General features: G+C 41.3%; 1 protein-coding gene across 5 annotated transcripts in view; it reads right to left on the reverse strand.

The window, feature by feature from the left end:
- The window catches only part of LOC117435749 (F-actin-uncapping protein LRRC16A), a 329028-nt gene that overhangs the window by 95831 nt on the left and 209591 nt on the right, over window positions 1-23606 (reverse strand). For all 5 annotated transcript variants that reach the window (XM_059013484.1, XM_059013491.1, XM_059013480.1 and 2 more), the window contains exons 21-22: window positions 8763-8935; window positions 8300-8368 (exon numbers count right to left, since the gene is read on the reverse strand). In XM_059013484.1, the coding sequence (XP_058869467.1) occupies window positions 8300-8368; window positions 8763-8935 (242 nt within the window). The remainder of the gene's footprint in view (window positions 1-8299; window positions 8369-8762; window positions 8936-23606) is intronic.

Here is a 23606-nt window from a genome sequence, read left to right on the forward strand (position 1 = left end):
GCTAACAATTACTTTTATTAGTTTACCAGATTGTGGTATATTGTAACAGAACTGCAGAGGAAAAAGGATAGTGGAGCAGGAGATATCTGCAACACAGCTCTATTGCATGGCTTTATAGATGTATAACATTCAAAAACAAAGCAAACTAGTAGAGTACTGATTTTGCAAATCGACTACCCCTCCAATCAACTAGTCGACAAGTTGTTGCAGCCCTAATGAACACAGACTTCTACATATCAATGGCTTAGTCAGAGCAGGCCCAGGCAGTAAAAAGTTACAGTGGTGCACAGTAAATACTTGTGTTCACACTGATTTAGAAAATCCTAAAAATCTGTGAGGCGTGTTGGTGTTTGTACCAAACCAAGGCCAATAATAAACAGCCTTTCCATTTTGCATTGGAAGAGTACACGTCACAGATATATATCTATACAGAGTATAGAGAATTCGAAAACAGCAAACCGCTCTGTATACAAGGAGAACCAGGATCCAACAAGATACTCATCAATCACTAGAAACTAAGTAATTGATAACCTGAAAACATTAGTTTATTATCATAACCCTGGTTCCCTGAAATAGAAATGTAACCATTACCGAATGGGGTATATGTCTATTAGTGCTGGGACGAACACTGGATTTTCATGTTCGGATATTAGCTCATAATTTAAATTATCGTTCAGATATTCGTTCATTTTTCAAAAAGTAATAAAAGCCATTATATTGCTCTGCATAGCAGAAGGGGCAGGGGGCCTGGCCGTCGCCCTGCGTGTGTGTGCCTTTATTTTACAGCAAGACCTTACAATATATAACACGTTAAAATAGAAAAATATCCCAGGTTGTGTAGGACTTACTTTACCCCACTTACATTCCACAAAACAGAAAGTTGCAACAAAAAATATATAATATATACAATCTATATAAAAATCACTGCACAACATTTTCAGGAAGTTGGGTACTGTTTAAGCGAAGCATTTCAGAATGACTTGCTTGCCTTTTTCTGTCCCATGAGATTCTGACTCGTGCTAAAGCACCACAATGTGTTTTTGTCCCAGATGGCTTTCCATAGAGATCACTATGCATACACGCACATAATGTGGTTTGTTTACTTTTGCTGTCTAAAACTTTGAAATAGAGGCTGAAGAGCTGCTGCGTTGATCCTGTGCTTTATATATATATATATATATATATATATATATATATATATATATATATATATATATATATATATATATATATATATATTCCAGGAAATTAGCTCCTGGGGAGACTGAATTGATTTTTACATGGCACACCGAAATGGCTAGAAAGAATAGAAGGAGATTTCCCTTCATCAAAAAGGTCTTGTAAAAATTGCAGTATAGCCATAGGGCATGTCGTGGGTTCAAATCCATGAGACAAGCACCATGTCTGGAACATGCCCCACTTGCACCCATATTGGGAACGATTGGAGGCTGCCCTGGTGTTTTGCAGGGTGTCAATCACCCTGTTCGATAACCCCAGACGGCTCAAATGTAGCCGTTCAGGCGCCAAACCCAGAGCTGCAGGCTCGATGGGCTGGAGTGCCACAGAGTGCCCTGTGCCTGACTGAGCAGGTCGTGTCGCATCGGCAGTTCCCACGGTTGGCCGTTCAGCAGCTGCATCAGGGAGGAGAACCAGTAAGGGGCTATTAGGAGCACCCTGGCCCGTTCTTGTTTGATATTCTCCAGACACAACGGGAGCAGCGCAAGCGGTGAAAACACATAGAGCAGATGTGCTGGCCACAGGTGTGCCAGTGCATCTATCCCCAGAGGCCCCCCTTCACCCTTTATGGAGAACCACAGGGGGCAGTGTGTTGACTCTTGAGAGGCAAATAGGTCTACTTCTGCCCTCTCTAATCTCTCCCAAATGAGGCTCACAACCTCGGGATGGAGTATCCACTCTGCGCCGCTGGGGTTCCCCCTCAAGAGGAGGTCCGCAGCTCAGTTGATCACCCCCGGCAGATGAACTGCCCGGAGTGAGAGGAGGTTCGCTTGTGCCCACAGCAGAAGTTTGTGGACCACACAGTTGAGACTGGGTGACCACAAACCACCCTGGTGGTTTATGTAGGACAACACAGTCGTGATGTACTGTACGTTCATACGAGCATGTGTCTCCCCTGAACCTGCTCCAAGAATTCCTGCAAGGACAGATACACTGCCTGCAGTTCTAAAATATTGATGTGGCGACCCTCCCACGGGGGCTGCCACACCCCCTGTACACCCCTGCCATTCCACACTTTGCTCCAACCCGTTTTGGACGTGTCTGTGATGATGACCTCTCTCCTGGTGATGCTGCCCAGCGCTATGCCTAGGTGTAGATGAGCTGGCTGTCTCCACCATGAGAGTGCCTGTAGACAGTGTCAGGACACTGTCAACAGGAGGTTGCGGTTCAAAACCAGTTCACAAGCCGTGCGGTTGAACCAAACCTGCAGGGGGCGCATATGCAAAAGACCCAGTGGGGGGTATTTGATGCTGCTGCCATCAAGCCCAGAAGCCTCTGGAAAACCACTAAAATAGGTCTACGCAGGCGGTTACTCTCAGCACTCTGTCATCTGACAGAACTGCCAACATGCGTCCTGAATCCAGGCACACCCCCAGATAGGTTACTACCCGGGTGGGTGTTAGCTGGCTCTTTGCATAGTTTACCTTCAGGCCCAACCGATATAGATGGTTGGTGACGGGCTCTGTGTGTTTATGTGCCCTTGCTGGGGACTCGGCGCAGATGAGCCAATCGTCCAGTTAATTGAGGGGATGGTATGAAACAGAACTGGTACACTGTTCCCTGAAAGGCGAACCTCAGGTATTTCCTGTACGCTGGTTTTACTGGGATGTGGAAATAGGCATCCTTTAGGTCCACTGTGGTGAATCAGTCGCCTAGCCTGGACTGCAGAAGTCGTTGTGAAGTCAGCAACTTGAACCATCTCCGACTCAGATACAGGTTCAACTTCCTGAGATCGAGGATCGGTCTGAGGCCGTTATCCCGTTTTCGCACTAGAAATACCTGGAGTAGAACCCCCCATTCTTGCTGAGGGGGTCTATTACGCAAATAGCCCGCTTTTGAACCCAAGCTGCTACCTACCAATATTATAACAGCAAGGGAACATTCAAAGAGGAGGTTAAATGTCTAAGAGACACAAATGGCAAAATCATAGATGAAGAAAAAAAAATAGCAAATATATTAAATGATTACTTTTCACAGGTTTTTACAAAGGAAGACACGGACAACATGCCCCACATGTCGATCTGTTCCTATCCAGTTTTAAATAACTTTAGCATAACAGAGGCTGAAGTGTTAAAGGGACCAGGAGCTCTTAAAATAAACAAATCCCCTAGGCCGGATGAGATCCTCCCAATAGTACTCAAAGAAATGAAAGAAGTTATTTACAAACCGCTAACCAAGATCATGCAACAGTCTCTTGACACAGGAGTTGTACCGACAGACTGGAAAATTGCAAACGTAATACCGATCCACAAAAAGGGAGACAAAACCGAACCAGGTAACTACAGACCAATAAGCCTGACTTCTATTATATGTAAACTTATGGAAACTATATTAAGATCTAAAATGGAAAATTACCTATATGGTAACAATATCCTGGAGACAGTCAGCATGGTTTTAGGAAAGGGAGATCGTGTCTAACTAACCTGCTTGATTTTTTTGAGGATGCAACATCGACAATGGATAATTGCAACATGGTTTATTTAGATTTCCAGAAAGCTTTTGACAAAATCCTGCATAAAAGATTAAATCTCAAACTGAACGCAGTAGGGATTCAAGGAAATGCATGCACATGGATTAGGGAGTGGTTAACATGTAGAAAACAGAAAGTACTGATTAGAGGAGAAACCTCAAAATAGAGCGAGGTAACCAGTGGTGTACCACAGGGATCAGTATTAGGTCCTCTGCTATTCCCAATCTACATGAATGATTTAGATTCTGGTATAGTAAGCAAACTTGTTAAATTTGCAGACGACACAAAAATAGGAGGAGTGGCAAGCAAAGGTAATTCAAAATGATCTTGACAGCATTCAGAACTGGATGCAAAGAAATGCAAAGTCAATACATGCAGGGAATCGTTTCTCCAAGTAGAGGAAGCAGATTCAAAAATGCAGACAGAAACAAACTCTTTAAAACCCATTTGCATCCGGGTTTGTCCCCTTTGTTCCTTTGCAGGTCCAATCACCACAGGACAACACCTTGTCGGTATACCTGTGGAGGGACTCATGTAGAGAAAACAACATGTTTTGTGCTAAAGTGACCTAAATGTTGCTATTGCAGGAAGTAAACTGGTTCTGGCTTGATTGCGTTTAGTGTTGTACTTGTCCTTTTGTTCTTTGTGTTCTCACAATACGCCTAAACTATGCTTGGTGTGTTCTTTTGTGTTATCACACTACACCTCAATTATGCTATCTTGGGCGTATCGGTCCCTCCAGCACTGGGTGATTGTGGTTGCTTGTGGTGACTTGTGGGTTCGGATGATTTCTGTCGTCAGCACTATTTCATGCAATCTTGCACTTATCAGTTTCTCATACCTTCTCTGCCACTTTTTCTGCAAAACTAACAGAGTGTATAAAACTGTAAATACCTGCATTTTATATTGCATCAAGTCATCTGTTTTCCAATAAATTATAACATAAAAGGAATTCAGGCCAGTGCAGGTCTCTCACTGGAAATGGCAGAGCCAGCACTTACCGTTTTTTAAAAAATGTTCACTTCTACATGTTTAACAACTAGGATCTTATTTCTATGGCGGATTCGTCTCTCAGTCGCAGTATACTGGTGGGACGTTCTACACCAGCCTTTGTGGTATCCTCAGATGAATTACAAAGAACTACTGCTTTATTCAGAATATTTTAATTCACAAGTAAAAACCCCATTGACCAAACCCACTATGGAAGGACACTTATTTAACTAGATTGTTTTTGTGAACCAAACCAAAGCATAGTCCATGTTGCAACAACGCATTCACTTACTGCACTACTTTGTAGGACATGGACACATTGGCTTGAGGCAGTAAGCTGTGTAAGGCAAAAAAAAAATATTTCTGCAGAATTACTTATTATCTTACCTTACTGTACATGCTTATAGTTACATTAACATACTAGACTATCTGAAAACATCCAATAAAACTGAATGAAACCCAGTATTTTCACTGGAGAAAAGTTGTTTACCAAAAAAAAAGTTAAAGGAAAAAATAAATAAAATATGCTAGCTTAAAGGAATTTCATATTTGATCACTGTTGTTAGAGCAGCTTACACAACACTGTAGAAATGTTAAGATTTGTTTTACAAAAGTGCTTTTGTATGAAAATACATTTTCATCAAATTCTTACCAAGATAAAACCTTAAATTGGTCAGTCAATCAGTACTGTTAAAAAGTTGACACAGTCTAGAGCAGGGTTCTTCAATTTAGCCTTCCTTTTGACCCATCGAGTATCAGCTGTCCTTCATTAGAAAAGCTAAAATTGCAGATGTGCAACATTGAATGGTCGCCGCTATGTACAGGGCATTTGTGCCCCCAAAACAAACGTTTTGTTTTGGCAACACGCCATAATACAGGAACAAGTGAGCTCATTGGCCGAGCTTTCATTCTAATCAGATATAATTTTGGCATGCGTCACAGATCTCCGCCCATTTCGCTTAGTGTCCGTGCTCATTGGTTGATCAATGAGAGAAGGCTTAGTAGTGAGATATGAAAACAACGATATGGAGTAATATTATTTTCTTTAGTGTGGAGAAACTGTCTGAACATTCGAACAAACATTGTTGCACAAAATCCACATCTGTGTCCTCCATAAATTAAATAGTTGACAGATATAGAAATACATATCACAACGTGTTTTGCCAAGCACAAATTTACCATCATGTCAGAATTTGAGTGACAGTTTCTAAAATGGCAAGTGATGTGTGGGATTAACATAAAAAACAGGATAAAAAAAGTGATGCTTCAGATTTGGCAAGTGAGTCAGTATCGGGGGATACAGATGCAGGTAATGCACATCACTCGAAAATGCTTCACACTTTCCAGACACTGGCCAAACTTGCAAGGTAAATGTTACGTACAGTGATCAACATTTTGTTTTGTTGTGATTTTCAGTTATGAGGAGAGTAATAAACTCATTAAATAAACAAGTTTATTAAAACAAGAAAAACAATAAATACATAACAGGTCAGACACTACAAGCCAAAGTATAAAAGTGGGTTTTCAGTTTAGATTTAAAAATACTAAGAGTATCACTGTCCCTTATGACCTTCGGAAGGTCATTCCACAGCCTAGGTGCTATACAGGAAAATGCTTGGTCACCAAAAGAACGCTGCTTAGTTCTAGGTACTGACAGCAGGCCAGAGTCAAAAGATCGAAGGCTACACATGGGAGTATATGGCGAAAGAAGGTCACAGATGTAGTTTGGTGCTAACCCATGCAGAGCCTTAAAAGTTAACAGTAGGATTTTAAATTTCACTCTGAACTCCACTGGAAGCCAATGCAGGGAAGCTAAAACTGGTGTGATGTGATCATAAGATTTTGTTTTAGTTAGAATGCGGGCCGCTGAGTTCTGGACATATTGCAACTTGTTAAGCATGTTTTTTGAAACACCAGCGAGCAAAACATTACAATGGTCTATACAGGAAAAAAAACAAAAGCATGTATAAGCTTCTTTGCATCCGGCTCAGTAAGAGAAGGGTGAATATGAGCAATAGTCCCCAGGTTGAAAAAAGACACTTTAGTAACATTGAGGATATGCTCTTCAAAAGCCAAATTTGGATCAAAAATAATAATAAGGTTCTTTAAGCATGTGCTAGGCTGGGTCTCAATTCCATAACCATCAATAACCAGTTTAAGATTTTTGCATTTATGAAGAGGATAGGAACCAACCAGTATTACCTTGGTCTTATCAGGGTTTAACTGCAAGAAATTCTGCTGCATCTAATTCTTAATATCACTCAAGCAGAATGTTAAAGAAGATACGGCTGACTCCAAATCAGGGGTAGTGTGTATATAAATTTGAGTATTGTCAGCATAGCAGTGAAAATTAATGCCGTACTTGCCAATTATCAGACCCAATGGAAGAATAAATATGCTAAACAGAACCACCCCAGAACTGACCCCTGAGGAACACCTGATAATGTTTTTTGTTGATGAACATTGGCCAATTTTTAAATATTGCTCCCTTCTGGTCAAGTAAGATTTAAGCCAAGAGAGCGCAGAACCTGTAACACCTACACCCTTTTCCAGTCTACTAAGTAGATTATTGACTACCCTGACAAGTGCGGACTCCGTGCTGTGCATAGATCTAAAACCAGACATGAAAGGTTTGTACACATTGTTATTAGCTAAATTACTTTGTTTATTTTCCATCTGTTTACTGTCATGCCATGTATTTAAGTTAGAAACTTTCCATTTACATTTAAACACACTGGAACAAGTTAGAACATGTTGATACATATTTAGGCACAGGCTACACTTTTAATCAGGCGCTTAATAATATGCTTATGCAACATAAATAAAGCGATCGATAATTGATGTGCTTTCATTAGTTAACTTGAAATGCTCGCTGCACAGTCATTTTCTGAAAACGACAGTGGAAGCAAGTGTCAACATTTGTAGTTTTAATAAAATTAAAATGTTTTAATAGCATTACAATGGGATTTGTATAATTATTTGTTTGAATGATGTTGTTTGAATATTGTTAGGAAAACATCAGGAAAAATATATTTGCTTTCTGTTTTTATTATTAAATGGCGATCAGACACTGTATCATAAGTACAGTAGTTATTTCTGAGATGTATTTGTTGATTGGTGCAAGTGTAGTGTCGCAATGTTCTGTTACTGTATGTAAAGTATGATTGGATAGTCAGATTTTCATGACCATTTAAACAACCCCCCACCGGTACGCACATCATGGTGCCCCTGTGGCCACCCAAGGTTTGGACATTGCCTTACCTGGCCCGCCAGAGAATGGAATTGAATACCACTGGTCTAGAGACTACACCACCCTCAATACTGAATGTCAATACTTATGATAATTGTGGATAATATAGGTACAAATGTGTGACAGAACATACAAAGACAATTTGCATTATTTTATATGAATTGCAATTACTAGAATTTAAAGAAACCCATTCACCCCATGTTCCAATCCCTACGCAATGACCAGGCACCCATTTTATAAACAGGCTTCTCACCCAAGAGATTTTGTCCCCTTGGGCAGATAGAGGTTAAATAGAAAGGTGCTGCTTGAACATTGCTTGACCTGTGGCAAAAGGCAAAAGGTTGCCTACTTACTTTTCTAAAGCAACAGCAATGTCCTGCAAGCCTTGTGGACTGATATTGTTCTTGTCCCAGATGACAGTCCTGTAAAAGAATACATTATAACAAAATGGCAAAACAAATATGTGTAGAAGTCATCTTCTATACTAACAGAGTCCCTGATAGTAAAAATGGACAAACCCGTCCAAAATTAAAGATGGAGTGCCCTACAGTATTTGTAAAGACAAAGGTACATGTTCTGAGATGAAGAAAATATTTATAACACTATAAAATTAGCACAAAACAACTTGTAGGGAGAAGCAATTAAATTAAACATTTCATGGTACACAGCACTTAGGCGAATGATAACACTTTTTAGTATATTATGGATTAAGAAATTATATGAGCAATGCCTAAGTAATCAGGCACAAAGAACTCTGTTTTTCTGGCATTGTGAAATCACAAAAATGTGTCTCTTTGATCAGTCAAGTCTTCTTACCTGAGCTTTGTGTTGATCTGCAGTGCCTTGGCCAGCATCTTAGCCCCCATGTCTCCCATTCCATTACCACTGATATCCACTTTCGTGAGCGAGGTATTGCTGCCAAGGGCATTCAAAACTATTGTTAAGTCACTCTTCAGTTTGGAGTCTGCGAGGGATAGGGATGTTAGAGACTGTTGAGAAATAAAAAAACAAAAAAAAGACTAACCATCAAATATCAAGCTTTGTACAAAGAAGGGGAGTTGTGTTTAAGCCGAGAAAAAATATCCAGCCAAAACACAGACAGCAGAAAGAAAAAAAAGAGAAATATGCGAGGCAGGCATCCCCGGGGTGTGCGAGGCAGGCATCCTCGGGCGGGGCGAGGCTGGCATCCCCGGGCGATGGCGAGGCTGGCATCCCCGGGGGCGATGGTGAGGCTGGCATCCCCGGGCGATGGCGAGGCTGGCATCCCCGGGCGATGCACAACAGGGCAGCGGTGGTCCCTCAAGAGGCGACGGCGGCAGCGGACCCTCGGGAGGCGATTGCAGGAGGGGAGCCAGGACCAGCGGTGGTGCTGGGGTTGGCCCTCTTCTCAGCCGCTGTGACCCGGCGGTTTTCCCCCTTGCTCTGCTTAGCAGCCTATGTAAGGGCAGCTGCGGACCGCCAGCATCTTGTCCTGGTCTGTCCTGTCTTGAAGGGAGAGGCCGCTACGGCTCCTCTCCCTCGGGTGGTGGTGGTGGAGGCAGAGGCAGCTCCTGCTGCTCTGCTCCTGGCGAAGGCGGCAGGGGCTCCTCCCCTTCTGGCTGCGAAGGCGGCAGGTGCTCCTCCCTTTCTGGCTGCGAAGACGGCAGGGGCTCCTCCCCTTCTGGCTGCAAAGGCGGCAGGGGCTCCTCCCCTTCTGGCTGCAAAGGCGGCAGGGGCTCCTCCCCTTCTGGCTGCAAAGGCGGCAGGGGCTCCTCCCCTTCTGGCTGCAAAGGCGGCAGGGGCTCCTCCCCTTCTGGCTGCAAAGGCGGCAGTGGCTCCTCCCCTTCTGGCTGCAAAGGCTGGCAGTGGCTCCTCCCCTTCTGGCTGCAAAGGCGGCAGGGGTTCCTCCCCTTCTGGCTGCAAAGGCGGCAGGGGCTCCTCCCCTTCTGGCTGCAAAGGCGGCAGGGGCTCCTCCCCTTCTGGCTGCAAAGGTGGCAGGGGCTCCTCCCCTTCTGGCTGCAAAGGCGGCAGGGGTTCCTCCCACAGTCCTCCCACTGCGGTGGAGGCGGAACCAGCAGGAACTCTCCCTCTGGAAGGGCATTAGACCTTCAAAAGATAAGGCTTGGTCTTTGGCACCTCAAAGCAGGATTTCGTGTTGGCTTTTAAAAAAGTGAGATTCACTGGTCATCAGCAGTTTTGAATCCAAGGTCTTTCAAAATTAACCCTTCCTGATATCATAGAAATTAATGAACACTTGGCAGCCAAATGAGCATTTGATTAAAATAGAAAAGTCATCTACAGTATCAGTCCTTATCAGATAGATAGTGGTTTTAATTGGGATAATGTCTGCAAGCCAAAAATAACTTCATGTGGTGAATTTGGAAAAGTGCTTACAGTGGAGTTTCATATTAATTAAAAACACTAGTCTTGGCAAGTAAACAAGGTGTGTGGAAACCTGCTTGTGCAGGCAACTTTTAGAAACAAAGAGAGGTCTGTTTTAGTCTAAGCATGGTACAAGTTAATATAAGGTTATTATATTTAACAGGTTTTTATATATAGCTTAAATTTAAATGGAAGTAACTGAACTAACCACTGTATGCTTATTCAAAGGCTTATCATAAACCCCTACAGTCTTTTCATTCTATATTTTGTTAACATATCTGTATATGAAAGTAAACAAAACTGAAAAGGTGATGAGATATGTTACTCAGAAGGAATATATTAGGCTCAGGTTAATATAAATCACACAGAAAGGCGATGTTAAATATATAAAACAACATCTCTTTTAATACACATATAAAGTTGTATTGTATTGCATTATATTGTAGCACGGATCCTGTGAACTTTGTTTCACCTGACTTTTTAGAGAAAGGAGGGGTTAGGAAAAAGAGAGCCAAATCATGTTCCAATATTTTTGGAAAGAAGTTATATCCAATTAGTTTTAAAAAGAGTTGTCCAGATCCTTCTAGAAAGTATCATTAACTCAAAGATGGGAACTATCAAAGCAGACTGATGATCAGATTTAATTGGGACTCCTGTATTCAATGGAGGGAAAATCCTATAAAAAAAAACCAAGGTAAAACCCCAGTCAAATATCGTGCGACTTGCTAACTACAAGTTGTGTAGTCCATGCTCTGGGGATCTCTGAAAAACTGATTGCTGTTTGGTCGTATTCACAAGTCTCTGCCTTTTGAAGACAGTTCTTATTTTTAGATATATATCACACAGTACACTTCCATATACTGGAAGGTAAGCATATATTTGAATTTAATATCTCTTTTATATTGGATGCATTGCTATAAGGTATATATAAGGTATGTTGTTGAAGCTGACACCCTGGGATCCTTCAAGAAACTGCTTGATGAGATTCTGGGATCAATAAGCTACTAACAACCAAACGAGCAAGATGGTCCGAATGGCCTCCTCTCGTTTGTAAATGTTCTTATGTTCTTATGATTTATATTTTAGCTGTTGAGAGTGATGTATTGAATGTTCTAGAACGTAGCGGTGGGCTCTTTAGCTTTTTGCATTTTATAGCCTGATGGCTAAGCATATGATAACCATACCTGTATTACTGTATTGAGGTACTAATGCTGTTAAACCTGTAAAGGCACTGGAAGCGCCCCGGGCTGCCTATTAGCAGGGATCCAAAGTGACCTGCAACCAAACCACTTACAGGAGTTTAAAACATCTCTGTCCTCCTTAAACGTCTCCCCTGAATTTAAGAGTGTGTCCAGAGCATACAGTGTGTATATATATATATATATATATATATATATATATATATATATATATATATATATATATATATATATATATATATAAAAAAAATAAATAAATAAAAATTCTGACACTAGGTTCTCCCACCCCCTTTCCCTCCTCAAGTCAATCATTGTCCATGGTCTCCTTCTGTGTTGTTATTTTTCAGTTTTCACTGGCATAAAAAAAAAAAACAGTTTGCAAAACAAGTTTTGCAAAACACAAATTTTACATCTCAATTCCAATTGTTTGTGTTAAGTTTGTAATAAAATCACACATTTACGAGATCATACTTCAGTTCATTTGATTTTCAGATCAAGTATTTATCTTTAAATCTTTTACACAAACATATTATATATTTACTTTTACAGACACATTCATCTCGTTCTCTGAGACAGTGACAGTGAGACAGTGATTTTTTAAGAACGTCTTGCTGTTTAGCCAATTGAGCTTTTGGAAAAACTTGATGTCGTTTCCCAATGCAATCTGTATGCCATGTCTCAGATGCCCACGCCTCAACAAATGACACATGAGGACGCGTTGGTATAGTAGTTGAGATTACTCATGACTTCAATGTATTGTTGCATTTTACCCCTTGAAAATACATTTTACTGTGTAAAAATTAGAGGGTAAGTTACTCCCAGACCCAAAACCTTATCTCGTGCACTGCATACATACAATTCAGAGACAGAGAGAGAGAGGGAGAGAGAGAGAATAATAGATGGGCTTCAGTGAGTTACAGGAAGATAATTAAATCTAGGGTTTCTGTGACATCCTAAATTACAAGACCGAAGGTCGAGTCATTTATAAACTGTCACAGAAACCCAAGATGGAATTGTTTTCCTGTAACTCACTGAAGAGGCCCATCTATTATTTTTTATAATACATGGATACCCTTGTGATATTAAAGAAGACGAGGTTCATCTGTTTCTCCAGTTTCTCTTGTTGACCATTAATGAACATTTCTGTACTGTGGGTGTTGTCGAGTGATTGAAAACGAGACATTTTGTGTTTGAATTGAAAGTGATGATCTCAAGGAGTCCAATGGCTCAAAGGTCAAGTATATTTTCATCGAGAGGAATTGTCACTTTTTGACGTCACTACTGTGGTATTATGCTTTTTTTTTTTTTAGAATGGCTCAGGATGCAAAAAGCCTGTATTTTGTATTTTATATATATATATATATATATATATATATATATATATATATATATATATAAAGATTGGTAGTGTGGCGTTACTGGACACCGGTATTTTCTTCCCCGTTATGTATTCAAGTAAACACTTTTATTACGACTTACTACTTCACTTCTTTTCCCCTCTATGCTACTTTGAGATGACCAGACTGTGATAGTGGGGTCTACTTAAATCGTGGTAAATTTACGTATTTTTCACGGGTATGTTGCGGAATAAAATTAGGATTTCGCGGACATTTCGCGGACCTGTTTAAACATTAAATAAACCTAAGTAGACAGTATTTCAGAACACTATGAAGCCTAAAAATAGTGGTACTTGCTTCCTTACTAAAACAGAGTGCTGTCATTTGTTAAAGGCAAGCACGCAGCATCCCCCAGCAGTTGACTTGCCCATACATTGAGACTGCACGTTCTGCATCCACTGAATTGGTTGGAAGTTAAGGTAAAGCTTTGCCAAGTTATACAGATGTGGAAATCGATTAGAAACAACCCCAAAACTCGGTTACACAAGGGCATCTGGCATACTTTAATAAAGGTAATGATTTTATTAGTACCGAGTCAAAACAAAGAAAACGTGACTATTCGGGTCTAAAATTCCAACTGTGAAAAAGTAAGTAGCAGGTTGAAGAGAGGTGGCTGTGCTAGATCGTTATAGTACTGATTTAACTTGCAGACAGGAATACTTTTTGTCTGGGCTGACTTTCCAGTTTGGTTTCTGAAAGCTGTTTGTTTTACGTTCTGTTCAGCAGCCTCTGTAGTAGCCTTTTGTTTAATGTGTTATTCTGTGTTCAAGTAAACACTTGTAAATAGCGATCGATCGTATTTTCTCCAAATACACATTAAGATATGCAAAACAATTACCTCAGTCTGCATGTAGTTTCTTTGGGAAATATCTTGAAATGATCATCAGCCGAAATATACTTAGCTTTTTTCCCTTTGTCGTCCATTTCTACTGTTTTACCTCCAATGCTGAAAACTAGAAGGACGATACGTAGTTTGCGTCGCTCGCATTGTGCAGTAGTTTTTTTTTTTCATCTCCGTACTTGTTTGTATGCATTGGCCCCTAAGAGATGAATTTCGCGGTGACCCCTCAATTTCACGATTTCCGCGAAATTGCGATTTAGGTAGACCACTAGTGATAGAAAGTCCCGAATCTGCACCACAGGAAAGTTGAAGTTGGGCTCCCTCTGGTGGAGCGAGCCAGGAACACTTGTAAATTGACGTTGGGCTCCCTCTGGTGGAGTGAGCCAGGAACACAGGTAAGCCAAGGTTGGGCTCCCTCTGGTGGAGTGAGCCAGGAACACAGGTGAAGAGCAGTTGGGCTCCCTCTGGTGGAGTGAGCCAGGAACGCAGGTAAGCAGAAAGTAAGCTCCCTCTGGTGGAGTGAGCAAGGAACACCGGCAAGTAGAGATGGGGCTCCCTCTGGTGGAGTGAGCTGGGAACACAGGCACGTAGAAGCAGACTACCTCTTGTGGAGTGAACCAGGAACACAGGTAAGTAAAGGTGGGCTCTCTCTGGTGGAGTTAGCCAGGAACACGGATACGTATAGGTTGAACTCCCTTGGTTGATTACCTCCTGGAACACAGAGAAACAGAGAGCAACGACCCCCTCTGGAGGAGTGAGCCTGGAACACGAACAAGGGAAGTCCAAGATATTTAGAAGCTTTCCTACAACAGCCAGGTCCCAGAACAAACACGGATGAATACTGAATCCCCTTAAGCAGAATGTCGTACCACTTGTACTCCCACTGCAGTGACTGTTTTAAAAGGCCACCTTTAAACAGTAATAAACAATGATCCAATACCTCCTCTTGTGCTTCCGTTTCTTGTCTTATAATCACTTCCCATAACAATGTGCAGATCGCTGTTCCCGCAGCTAGACACCCAAACAATGTCTTAATCAGTCCTGGTCATAGAAGTAATCCACTTGGTAGAACAGGTCGCTGCTCCTGCAGCTAAGAACCAAACAGCATCTTAACCAGTCCCGGTCATAGAAATAACACAGTTGGTAGAACAGTATCATTCGCCGTGACTGTGCCACGTAGGTATCCAGACTAGCCCCGCTGGTCACCTACTAGCAACGGCGCAGGCAGCAGTAAACACAGTCGTTTAATGAATCGTCATAGCGAAACAAAACCAAACACACCAAAACAAAAGGCTGCCTCACCAAGAGGAAAAATGCGCTAAACTAAACTCACGAAAATAACTACGACTGAAATGAGGAGCACTTACTATAGCTTTACAACAATACAGGTAACTCCAAAGGCTGACGCAGTCAGGACAATCGGGACGTGTTCCCCACAACCACACAACCCCCAAGTGTTCTGCCCTGCTTCCTTTTAAACTGAATAACCCCGCCTCGCTAATTTGTGCTGAGGTTTCTGGGGTGCCATTCCTTAAAGGCGTCCCTGCTCTTTCTTCACAATATATATACAGTGCCTTGCAAAAGTATTCAGACCCCTGACCAATTCTCTCATATTACTGAATTACAAATGGTACATGTTGAAATTTCGTTCCGTTTGATATTTTATTTTAAAACACTGAAACTCAAAATCAATTACTGTAAGGTGACATTGGTTTTATGTTGGGAAATCTTTTTAAGAAAAATAAAAAACTGAAATATCTTGCTTGCATAAGTATTCAACCCTGTGCTGTGGAAGCCCAGTTTATACCGATGAAAGAAATTGCCCAAACGAGGACACAATTACCTTACCATTGGCCTCCACCTGTGAACCAATTAAAGTTGCTGTCACATTTTCTGGATAAAAACCCCACTGTTGAAGGATCATTGGTCAGGCTGTGAATCTGAAGGAAAATGAAGACCAAAGAGCATTCTACAGAAGTTAGAGATAAAGTAATACAAATGCATAGATTAGGGAAAGGGTACAACATAATATCCAAGTGTTTGGATATCCCAGTGAGCACAGTTGGATCAATAATCAGGAAGTGGAAGCTGCATCACACCACCCAGGCACTGCCAAGAAAAGGCCGTCCCTCAAAACTCAGCGCTCAAACAAGAAGGAGACTTGTGAGAGAAGCCACAGAGAGGCCAACAATCACTTTGATGGAGCTACAGAGTTCAGTGGCTGGGAGTGGAGTAATGGTGCACCAGTCAACCATATCAAGAGCTCTGCATAACCCTGGCCTGTATGGGAGGGTGGCAAGAAAGAAGTAGTAACTCAAAAAGTACCATCTGAAAGCATGTCTGGAGTTTGCCAGAAAGCATGAGAGTGACCCAGCTGCGATGTGGGAAAAGGTTTTGTGGTCAGATGAGACCAAGATAGAGCTTTTTGGCCAAAACTCAAAGCGCTATGTGTGGCGCAAACCTAACACTGCCCATGCCTCAAGACACACCATCCCTACAGTGAAGTATGGTGGTGGCAGCATCATGCTGTGGGGATACTTCTCATCAGCAGGGACTGGGCATCTTGTTAAAATTGAAGGAAGAATGGATGGAGCAAAATACAGGGAAATACTGCAAGAGAACCTGCTTCAGTCCGCTAAAAAACTGACGCTTGGGAGGAAATTCACCTTTCAGCAGGACAATGATCCCAAGCACAAGGCCAAAGCAACATTGGAGTGGCTCAAGAACAAAAAGGTGAATGTCCTACAGTGGCCCAGTCAAAGTCCTAATCTCAATCCCATTGAGAATCTGTGGCACTATTTGAAAATTGCGGTCCACAAGTGTTGTCCAACCAACCTGAACAACCTGGAGCAAATCTGCCAAGAAGAATGGGCCAAAATCACTCCGACACTGTGTGCAAAGCTGGTACATACTTACCCCAAAAGACTTAAAGCTGTGTGGGGGGTTGAATACTTATGCAAGCAAGATATTTCAGTTTTTTTTATTTTTCTTAAAAATATTTCCCAACATAAAACCAATGTCACCTTACAATAATTGATTTTGAGTTTCAGTGTTTTAAAATAAAATATCAAACAGAACGAAATTTCAATGTACCATTTGTAATTCAGTAATATGAGAGAATTGGTCAGGGGTCTGAATACTTTTGCAAGGCACTGTGTGTGTGTGTGTAACTACGCCACCCAGCTCCTGGTCCAGGCCTTAGTACTCTCCCACCTAGACTACTGCAACTCCCTCCTGGCTGGCCTCCCTGCGTCCGCCACCTGTCCGCTCCAGCTCATCCAGAACTCCTCTGCCCACCTGGTGTTCTCTCTGCCTCGCTTCTCCCACGCAACTCCACTACTCCGCTCACTCCACTGGCTCCCGATCACCGCTCGCATCCAGTTCAAGACTCATGCACTAGCCTACAGATGCCTTGACCAGACTGCACCCAGCTACCTCCAGACCCTCACCCAACACAGCGCATCACCCAAAGAACACCATCCCTACTGTGAAGCATGGTGGTGGCAGCATCATGTTACGGGGATGTTTCTCATCGGCAGGGACTGGGGCACTTGTCAGGATAGAAGGGAAAATGAATGGAGCAAAGTACAGAGAAGTCCTTGAGGAAAACCTGCTGCCCTCTGCAAGAAAGCTGAAGCTGGGATGGAAGTTCACGTTTCAGCATGACAATGACCCAAAGCACACAGCCAAAGCTACACTGGAGTGGCTAAGGAACAAAAAGGTAAATGTCCTTGAGTGGCCCAGTCAGAGTCCCGACCTAAATCCAATCGAAAATTTGTGGCATGACTTGAAGATTGCTGTCCATCAACACTCCCCAAGGAACATGACAGAGCTTGAACAGTTTTGTAAAGAAGAATGGTCAAATATTGCCAAATCTAGGTGTGCAAAGTTGGTAGAGACCTGTCCCAACAGACTCACAGGTGTGATTGCTGCCAAAGGTGCTTCCACCAAGTATTAACTTGGGGGGTGGAGACTTATCCAATTATGATCTTTCAGTTTTGTATTTTTAATATATATATTTTTTTCAATAAAAAACTTTTTTCCCCTTAACAGTGTGGAGTATGGCGTGTAGATAAGTGGAAACAAATCCTCATTTAAATGCATTGACACAACAAAATGTGAAAAAAGTTGCCAATTAGTTTTTTTTTTATTATTTTCTCCCCAATTTGAAATGCCCAATTATTTTTAGGCTCAGCTCACTGCTACCACCCCTGCACTGACTCGGGAGGGGCGAAGATTAACACACGCTGTCCTCCGAAGCGTGTGTCGTCAGCTGCCCGCTTCTTTACACTCTGCAGACTCACCGTGCAGCCGCCTCAGAGCTACAGCGTCGGAGGACAACGCAGCTCTGGGCAGCTTACAGGCAAGCCCGCAGGCACCCGGCCAGACTACAGGGGTCGCTGGTGCGCGGTGAGCCGAGGACACCCTGGCCGACCTAACCCTCCTTCCCCCCGGACAACGCTCGGCCAATTGAGCGCCGCCCCCTGGGAGCTCCAGGGATGTAGACTTTCTATAGGCACTGTGTGTATATATATATATATATATATATATATATATATATATATATATATATATATATATATATATATATATATATATATACACACAGTGCCTTGCGAAAGTATTCGGCCCCCTTGAACTTTGTGACCTTTTGCCACATTTCAGGCTTCAAACATAAAGATATGAAACTGTAATTTTTTGTGAAGAATCAACAACAAGTGGGACACAATCATGAAGTGGAACGAAATTTATTGGATATTTCAAACTTTTTTAACAAATAAAAAACTGAAAAATTGGGCGTGCAAAATTATTCAGCCCCTTTACTTTCAGTGCAGCAAACTCTCTCCATAAGTTCAGTGAGGATCTCTGAATGATCCAATGTTGACCTAAATGACTAATGATGATAAATAGAATCCACCTGTGTGTAATCAAGTCTCCGTATAAATGCACCTGCACTGTGATAGTCTCAGAGGTCCATTTAAAGCGCAGAGAGCATCATGAAGAACAAGGAACACACCAGGCAGGTCCAAGATACTGTTGTGGAGAAGTTTAAAGCCGGATTTGGATACAAAAATATTTCCCAAGCTTTAAACATCCCAAGGAGCACTGTGCAAGCGATAATATTGAAATGGAAGGAGTATCAGACCACTGCAAATCTACCAAGACCTGGCCGTCCCTCTAAACTTTCAGCTCATACAAGGAGAAGACTGATCAGAGATGCAGCCAAGAGGCCCATGATCACTCTGGATGAACTGCAGAGATCTACAGCTGAGGTGGGAGACTCTGTCCATAGGACAACAATCAGTCGTATACTGCACAAATCTGGCCTTTATGGAAGAGTGGCAAGAAGAAAGCCATTTCTTAAAGATATCCATAAAAAGTGTTGTTTACAGTTTGCCACAAGCCACCTGGGAGACACACCAAACATGTGGAAGAAGGTGCTCTGGTCAGATGAAACCAAAATCGAACTTTTTGGCAACAATGCAAAACGTTATGTTTGGCGTAAAAGCAACACAGCTCATCACCCTGAACACACCATCCCCACTGTCAAACATGGTGGTGGCAGCATCATGGTTTGGGCCTGCTTTTCTTCAGCAGGGACAGGGAAGATGGTTAAAATTGATGGGAAGATGGATGGAGCCAAATACAGGACCATTCTGGAAGAAAACCTGATGGAGTCTGCAAAAGACCTGAGACTGGGACGGAGATTTGTCTTCCAACAAGACAATGATCCAAAACATAAAGCAAAATCTACAATGGAATGGTTCACAAATAAACATATCCAGGTGTTAGAATGGCCAAGTCAAAGTCCAGACCTGAATCCAATCGAGAATCTGTGGAAAGAACTGAAAACTGCTGTTCACAAATGCTCTCCATCCAACCTCACTGAGCTCAAGCTGTTTTGCAAGGAGGAATGGGCAAAAATTTCAGTCTCTCGATGTGCAAAACTGATAGAGACATACCCCAAGCGACTTACAGCTGTAATCGCAGCAAAAGGTGGCGCTACAAAGTATTAACTTAAGGGGGCTGAATAATTTTGCACGCCCAATTTTTCAGTTTTTTATTTGTTAAAAAAGTTTGAAATATCCAATAAATTTCGTTCCACTTCATGATTGTGTCCCAGTTGTTGTTGATTCTTCACAAAAAATTACAGTTTCATATCTTTATGTTTGAAGCCTGAAATGTGGCAAAAGGTCGCAAAGTTCAAGGGGGCCGAATACTTTCGCAAGGCACTGTATATATATATATATGGATGGGCACCAATATCTATATTTTGTGAACTTTCGGTATTAAAACATCAAAACACATCTCAAAATAATACTTTTAGAGGTGTTGTGAGTCAGCATTTACATGCAGGGCAGCTGAAGATTCAATTACTTCGGGATTGGCTAGAAAGTCTTGTGCGAAGTAAAGCATAGGAATATTTCCGTTTTGAGGTGGCAGATCATGGATTAGTAAAACAATATAACAAGACTTTGTTTTTCTCCATGGATATTGTCAAACAAAACACCACTAAGTTAAAGTAAGTTATTGATTTTCATATGTAAATATCTGTTAACATCTATATATGTACTTTATATATGTTTGATATTGCAATTGTGTTATTATGTTTTTCTGTGTTTTGGAAGACTCGATATTATCAATATCGATGCCCACCTGTGACCGAGCTGTTGAGTGGCGTGTGGGTGGTGACATCACGGACCAGGAAGTACACAAAGGCAAGGAATGGCGGGTGAAACTGAACGCAATGGCGCTCAGTGTTTTATTAAATAAATCAAAAAAAAGATTTAAACAAACAACACACTAAACAAACAAAAGGGCACGTTGGCCAAACAAATAGAAATAAACAAATAAGTATCGTGCTGGGGTAAAACCAGCGCGCTTAGCAGTTGTTTTAGGTCTTAAATCTCTTCCACCTTGCTCGCTCTCCCGTACTCTCCTCTGTACACTCCACCTTGAGATAGCTTCAGGCTTTTATATTCTGGCCGAGGGGTTAACTAGCTGTTAATTATCTTATTACCCCTCGGCCATAGTCTGCACGAGTTTAGTAAGGATGCGTGACTGTCAGCTAGTTAAATAATCAGTAGCTGATCAGTCACGCATCCTCACAAGGTTTAATAATCAAAACAATAACAAATATGCGGCGCTTCGCTGTAATATAAACATATACAAATCATAATATAAATAAACAATAAACAAAGGGGCGGGACACTCCACCACACCACCCCTAATACATATATATGTCCTAAGAGTATATCAAAACATGCACAATGTTTGAAGCCCAATTTAATAGAATAATTAAATCGATGATTTGCTTGTATCCACACACACAGGGAAATGTGATTATGGCATAAGCGAATACAATGCAATTCCTCAAACACCAAAAACCTAATTCGTTTTTATATTATGTCTGTGAAAAAAAGGTTTTCCAGCTATAACTGATGTGACAGTTGTAAGAACAATTGCCTTGAATTAATAACTTTTTGATATAAGGGTATATCTGGAATACATTTTTGTGTAGCCAGCAACAGGAGAGAGTGCTGAACTTTTGACAGAAACAATTTTCATGCACACAGCACAAAGGAGGGAGTAGTGAGCACTTTGCCCAGTGGACTTTAATTGAACCCATCACAAATGGTCCTCTACATGATCGCAAATAGAGCAAAGCATCCAACAAGGATTTAAGGAAAAAAAGGAAGCTGGAGACAGCAGAAATAAGGACAATTAGACAATGTATTCATCCCAGGCAGGATGAGGCAATCCATTGTCCAACACAATGGAAGACAGTTAAAGGGTAATGGATAGGTCTTTCTTTGAAAATCCTATATAAAATGGTAACTTGCAAGCAGAATTTGAATTGGTTTTTGAGCCTTAAGGGAGTTAGCGTGAAGCTTTATACTTCTGGACTGCAAGAAGATTCTGTACCTGCAATAAACAAACTTCAAAGAAAGTTCAGTTTTAGGACTCCTGCTGAAAGGAAAGAGACGTCTGCAAGTTAGTTTATCTACGCATCAAAAAGAAGTACCATTCCCAGTTTTGAAACAAGACTCTGTTTCCACTTGTAAAACCACAGCATACTGAGAGACTGTGTCGGCCTTCAGGGTGAAGCATTCAAAGAAAGAAGAAACACACTGGCAGTGTGCTAAACCCCCACTTGAGTTTGAAGATAGAAGGAACACACTGGAAGTGTGCTGAGGCCCAACTTGGGTTTGAAGATTTGTTGCAACAAAAGTGAATAAGTAAACGACAACTGAAGACTTCTTCTGCAGACTCTTGGGTCTACACTACTTCGAGGGGTATAATTTCAGTACCTTTCCCTTGTGGAACTAGAGTAATTAATTGTAGTTGCAAACAGATAAAGTTGATAAATAGTAATTTATGCGCATATGAAAAACCTCAGAGTTTGAACCTTGTAAAACTAACTATAAGCTGCTCGACTATGACATGCTTATTTGAAAGTATACCTGTGTAATTGTTATTGAACAATTGTAGTCCAGCATTATCTGTGACCTGTTACTAAGAAATTGTATTTGAACATGGGATAGTTTGCATGTAAGCAATAGATGCAGATGAGCTGACTGTGTAGCTAAGCTAGGGAACTGTCAGCAGAGTGATGTCATCACATGCTGAATAATCTGCGCAGCCTAGACTGATTTATACAGAAGAGTTAATGTACTGTGTTGGAATGAAATTGGAGTGTATGTTGAACTGCTACCTCACAATGATTTTCTAAGTTTTTCCTATCGGTACCATTGGTATCATATTATAAACGGCTACATATTTTAAATCTGTGGTTGAGAGTGTTTTTTGTGTTCATTGTAATTCCTCGATCTTATACACATCATTAAATAATTATTATGATGAGGTCTTAATTAACATGAATGAATATTCAGGTTATTTAATGGATAACTAATAGATTGTCTTTATTTAGTCGGTGATCTAATATGGTAATGGTCATATAGAATCCACTCAGGTTAATTAACACACTGAAATTTAAACTATTTGATTAGTCAAATTAATTGTTTAAATTGTTTATCAAACAAATTAACGTGATTTTCCCCACACAGTCATGGCTCTATGTACTATTCATGTAGGCCAGCAGCTGTAAACCTCTTACCAGTTTAGTGCCACTCTGAACAGAAGAGTGCTGGGGAATATTAAAGCTCTGACTCCTGACATTGCCTCAATCTCTTTGATACTGGGAGTTTTACTGCAAGAGATATGTCGGATAATCATGTAAAATTATAGGTTGCATGTTCAATTCCTGGTTGAGGCAATAGGTGCTATGAATTGCAAAGTGATGTAACTTCTAGTGAATGACACTTGACGAGCTTTGGATAAATCCATCTACACACACCCATCATATAAAATACTTTCAGCCCTATATTGGGAGTAAGGCCTAATTGGAATGGACAAACCTGTTCAAATACAAAATACCATTACTACTGTGCAGCACTATCACGTTGTGCTGCCCGTGTTTGGTTTGGCTAACCGCTTCTGTATTCAAATTCCCACTAACAATTTCAGTTGCTCAGGACAACCTCCACAAGTAGAGTACATTATAATTGTATGCAAAGACAATGCTGTTGAAGCAAGCACTATATAAGAAAAGCACTGATACTGTTAATATAATGATGAAGGGAATACAAGAAGAGTGGCAGCAGTGTGGAGTAGTGGTTAGGGCTCTGGACTCTTGACCGGAGGGTTGTGGGTTCAATCCCCAGTGGGGGACACTGCTGTTGTACCCTTGAGCAAGGTACTTTACCTAGATTGCTCCAGTAAAAACCCAACTGTATAAATGGGTAATTGTATGTAAAAATAATGTGATATATGTATAATGTGATATCTTGTACCAATTGTA

Source organism: Acipenser ruthenus, chromosome 3 (genome assembly GCF_902713425.1).
Source record: "Acipenser ruthenus chromosome 3, fAciRut3.2 maternal haplotype, whole genome shotgun sequence".
Classification (NCBI taxonomy): Eukaryota; Metazoa; Chordata; class Actinopteri; order Acipenseriformes; family Acipenseridae; genus Acipenser; species Acipenser ruthenus.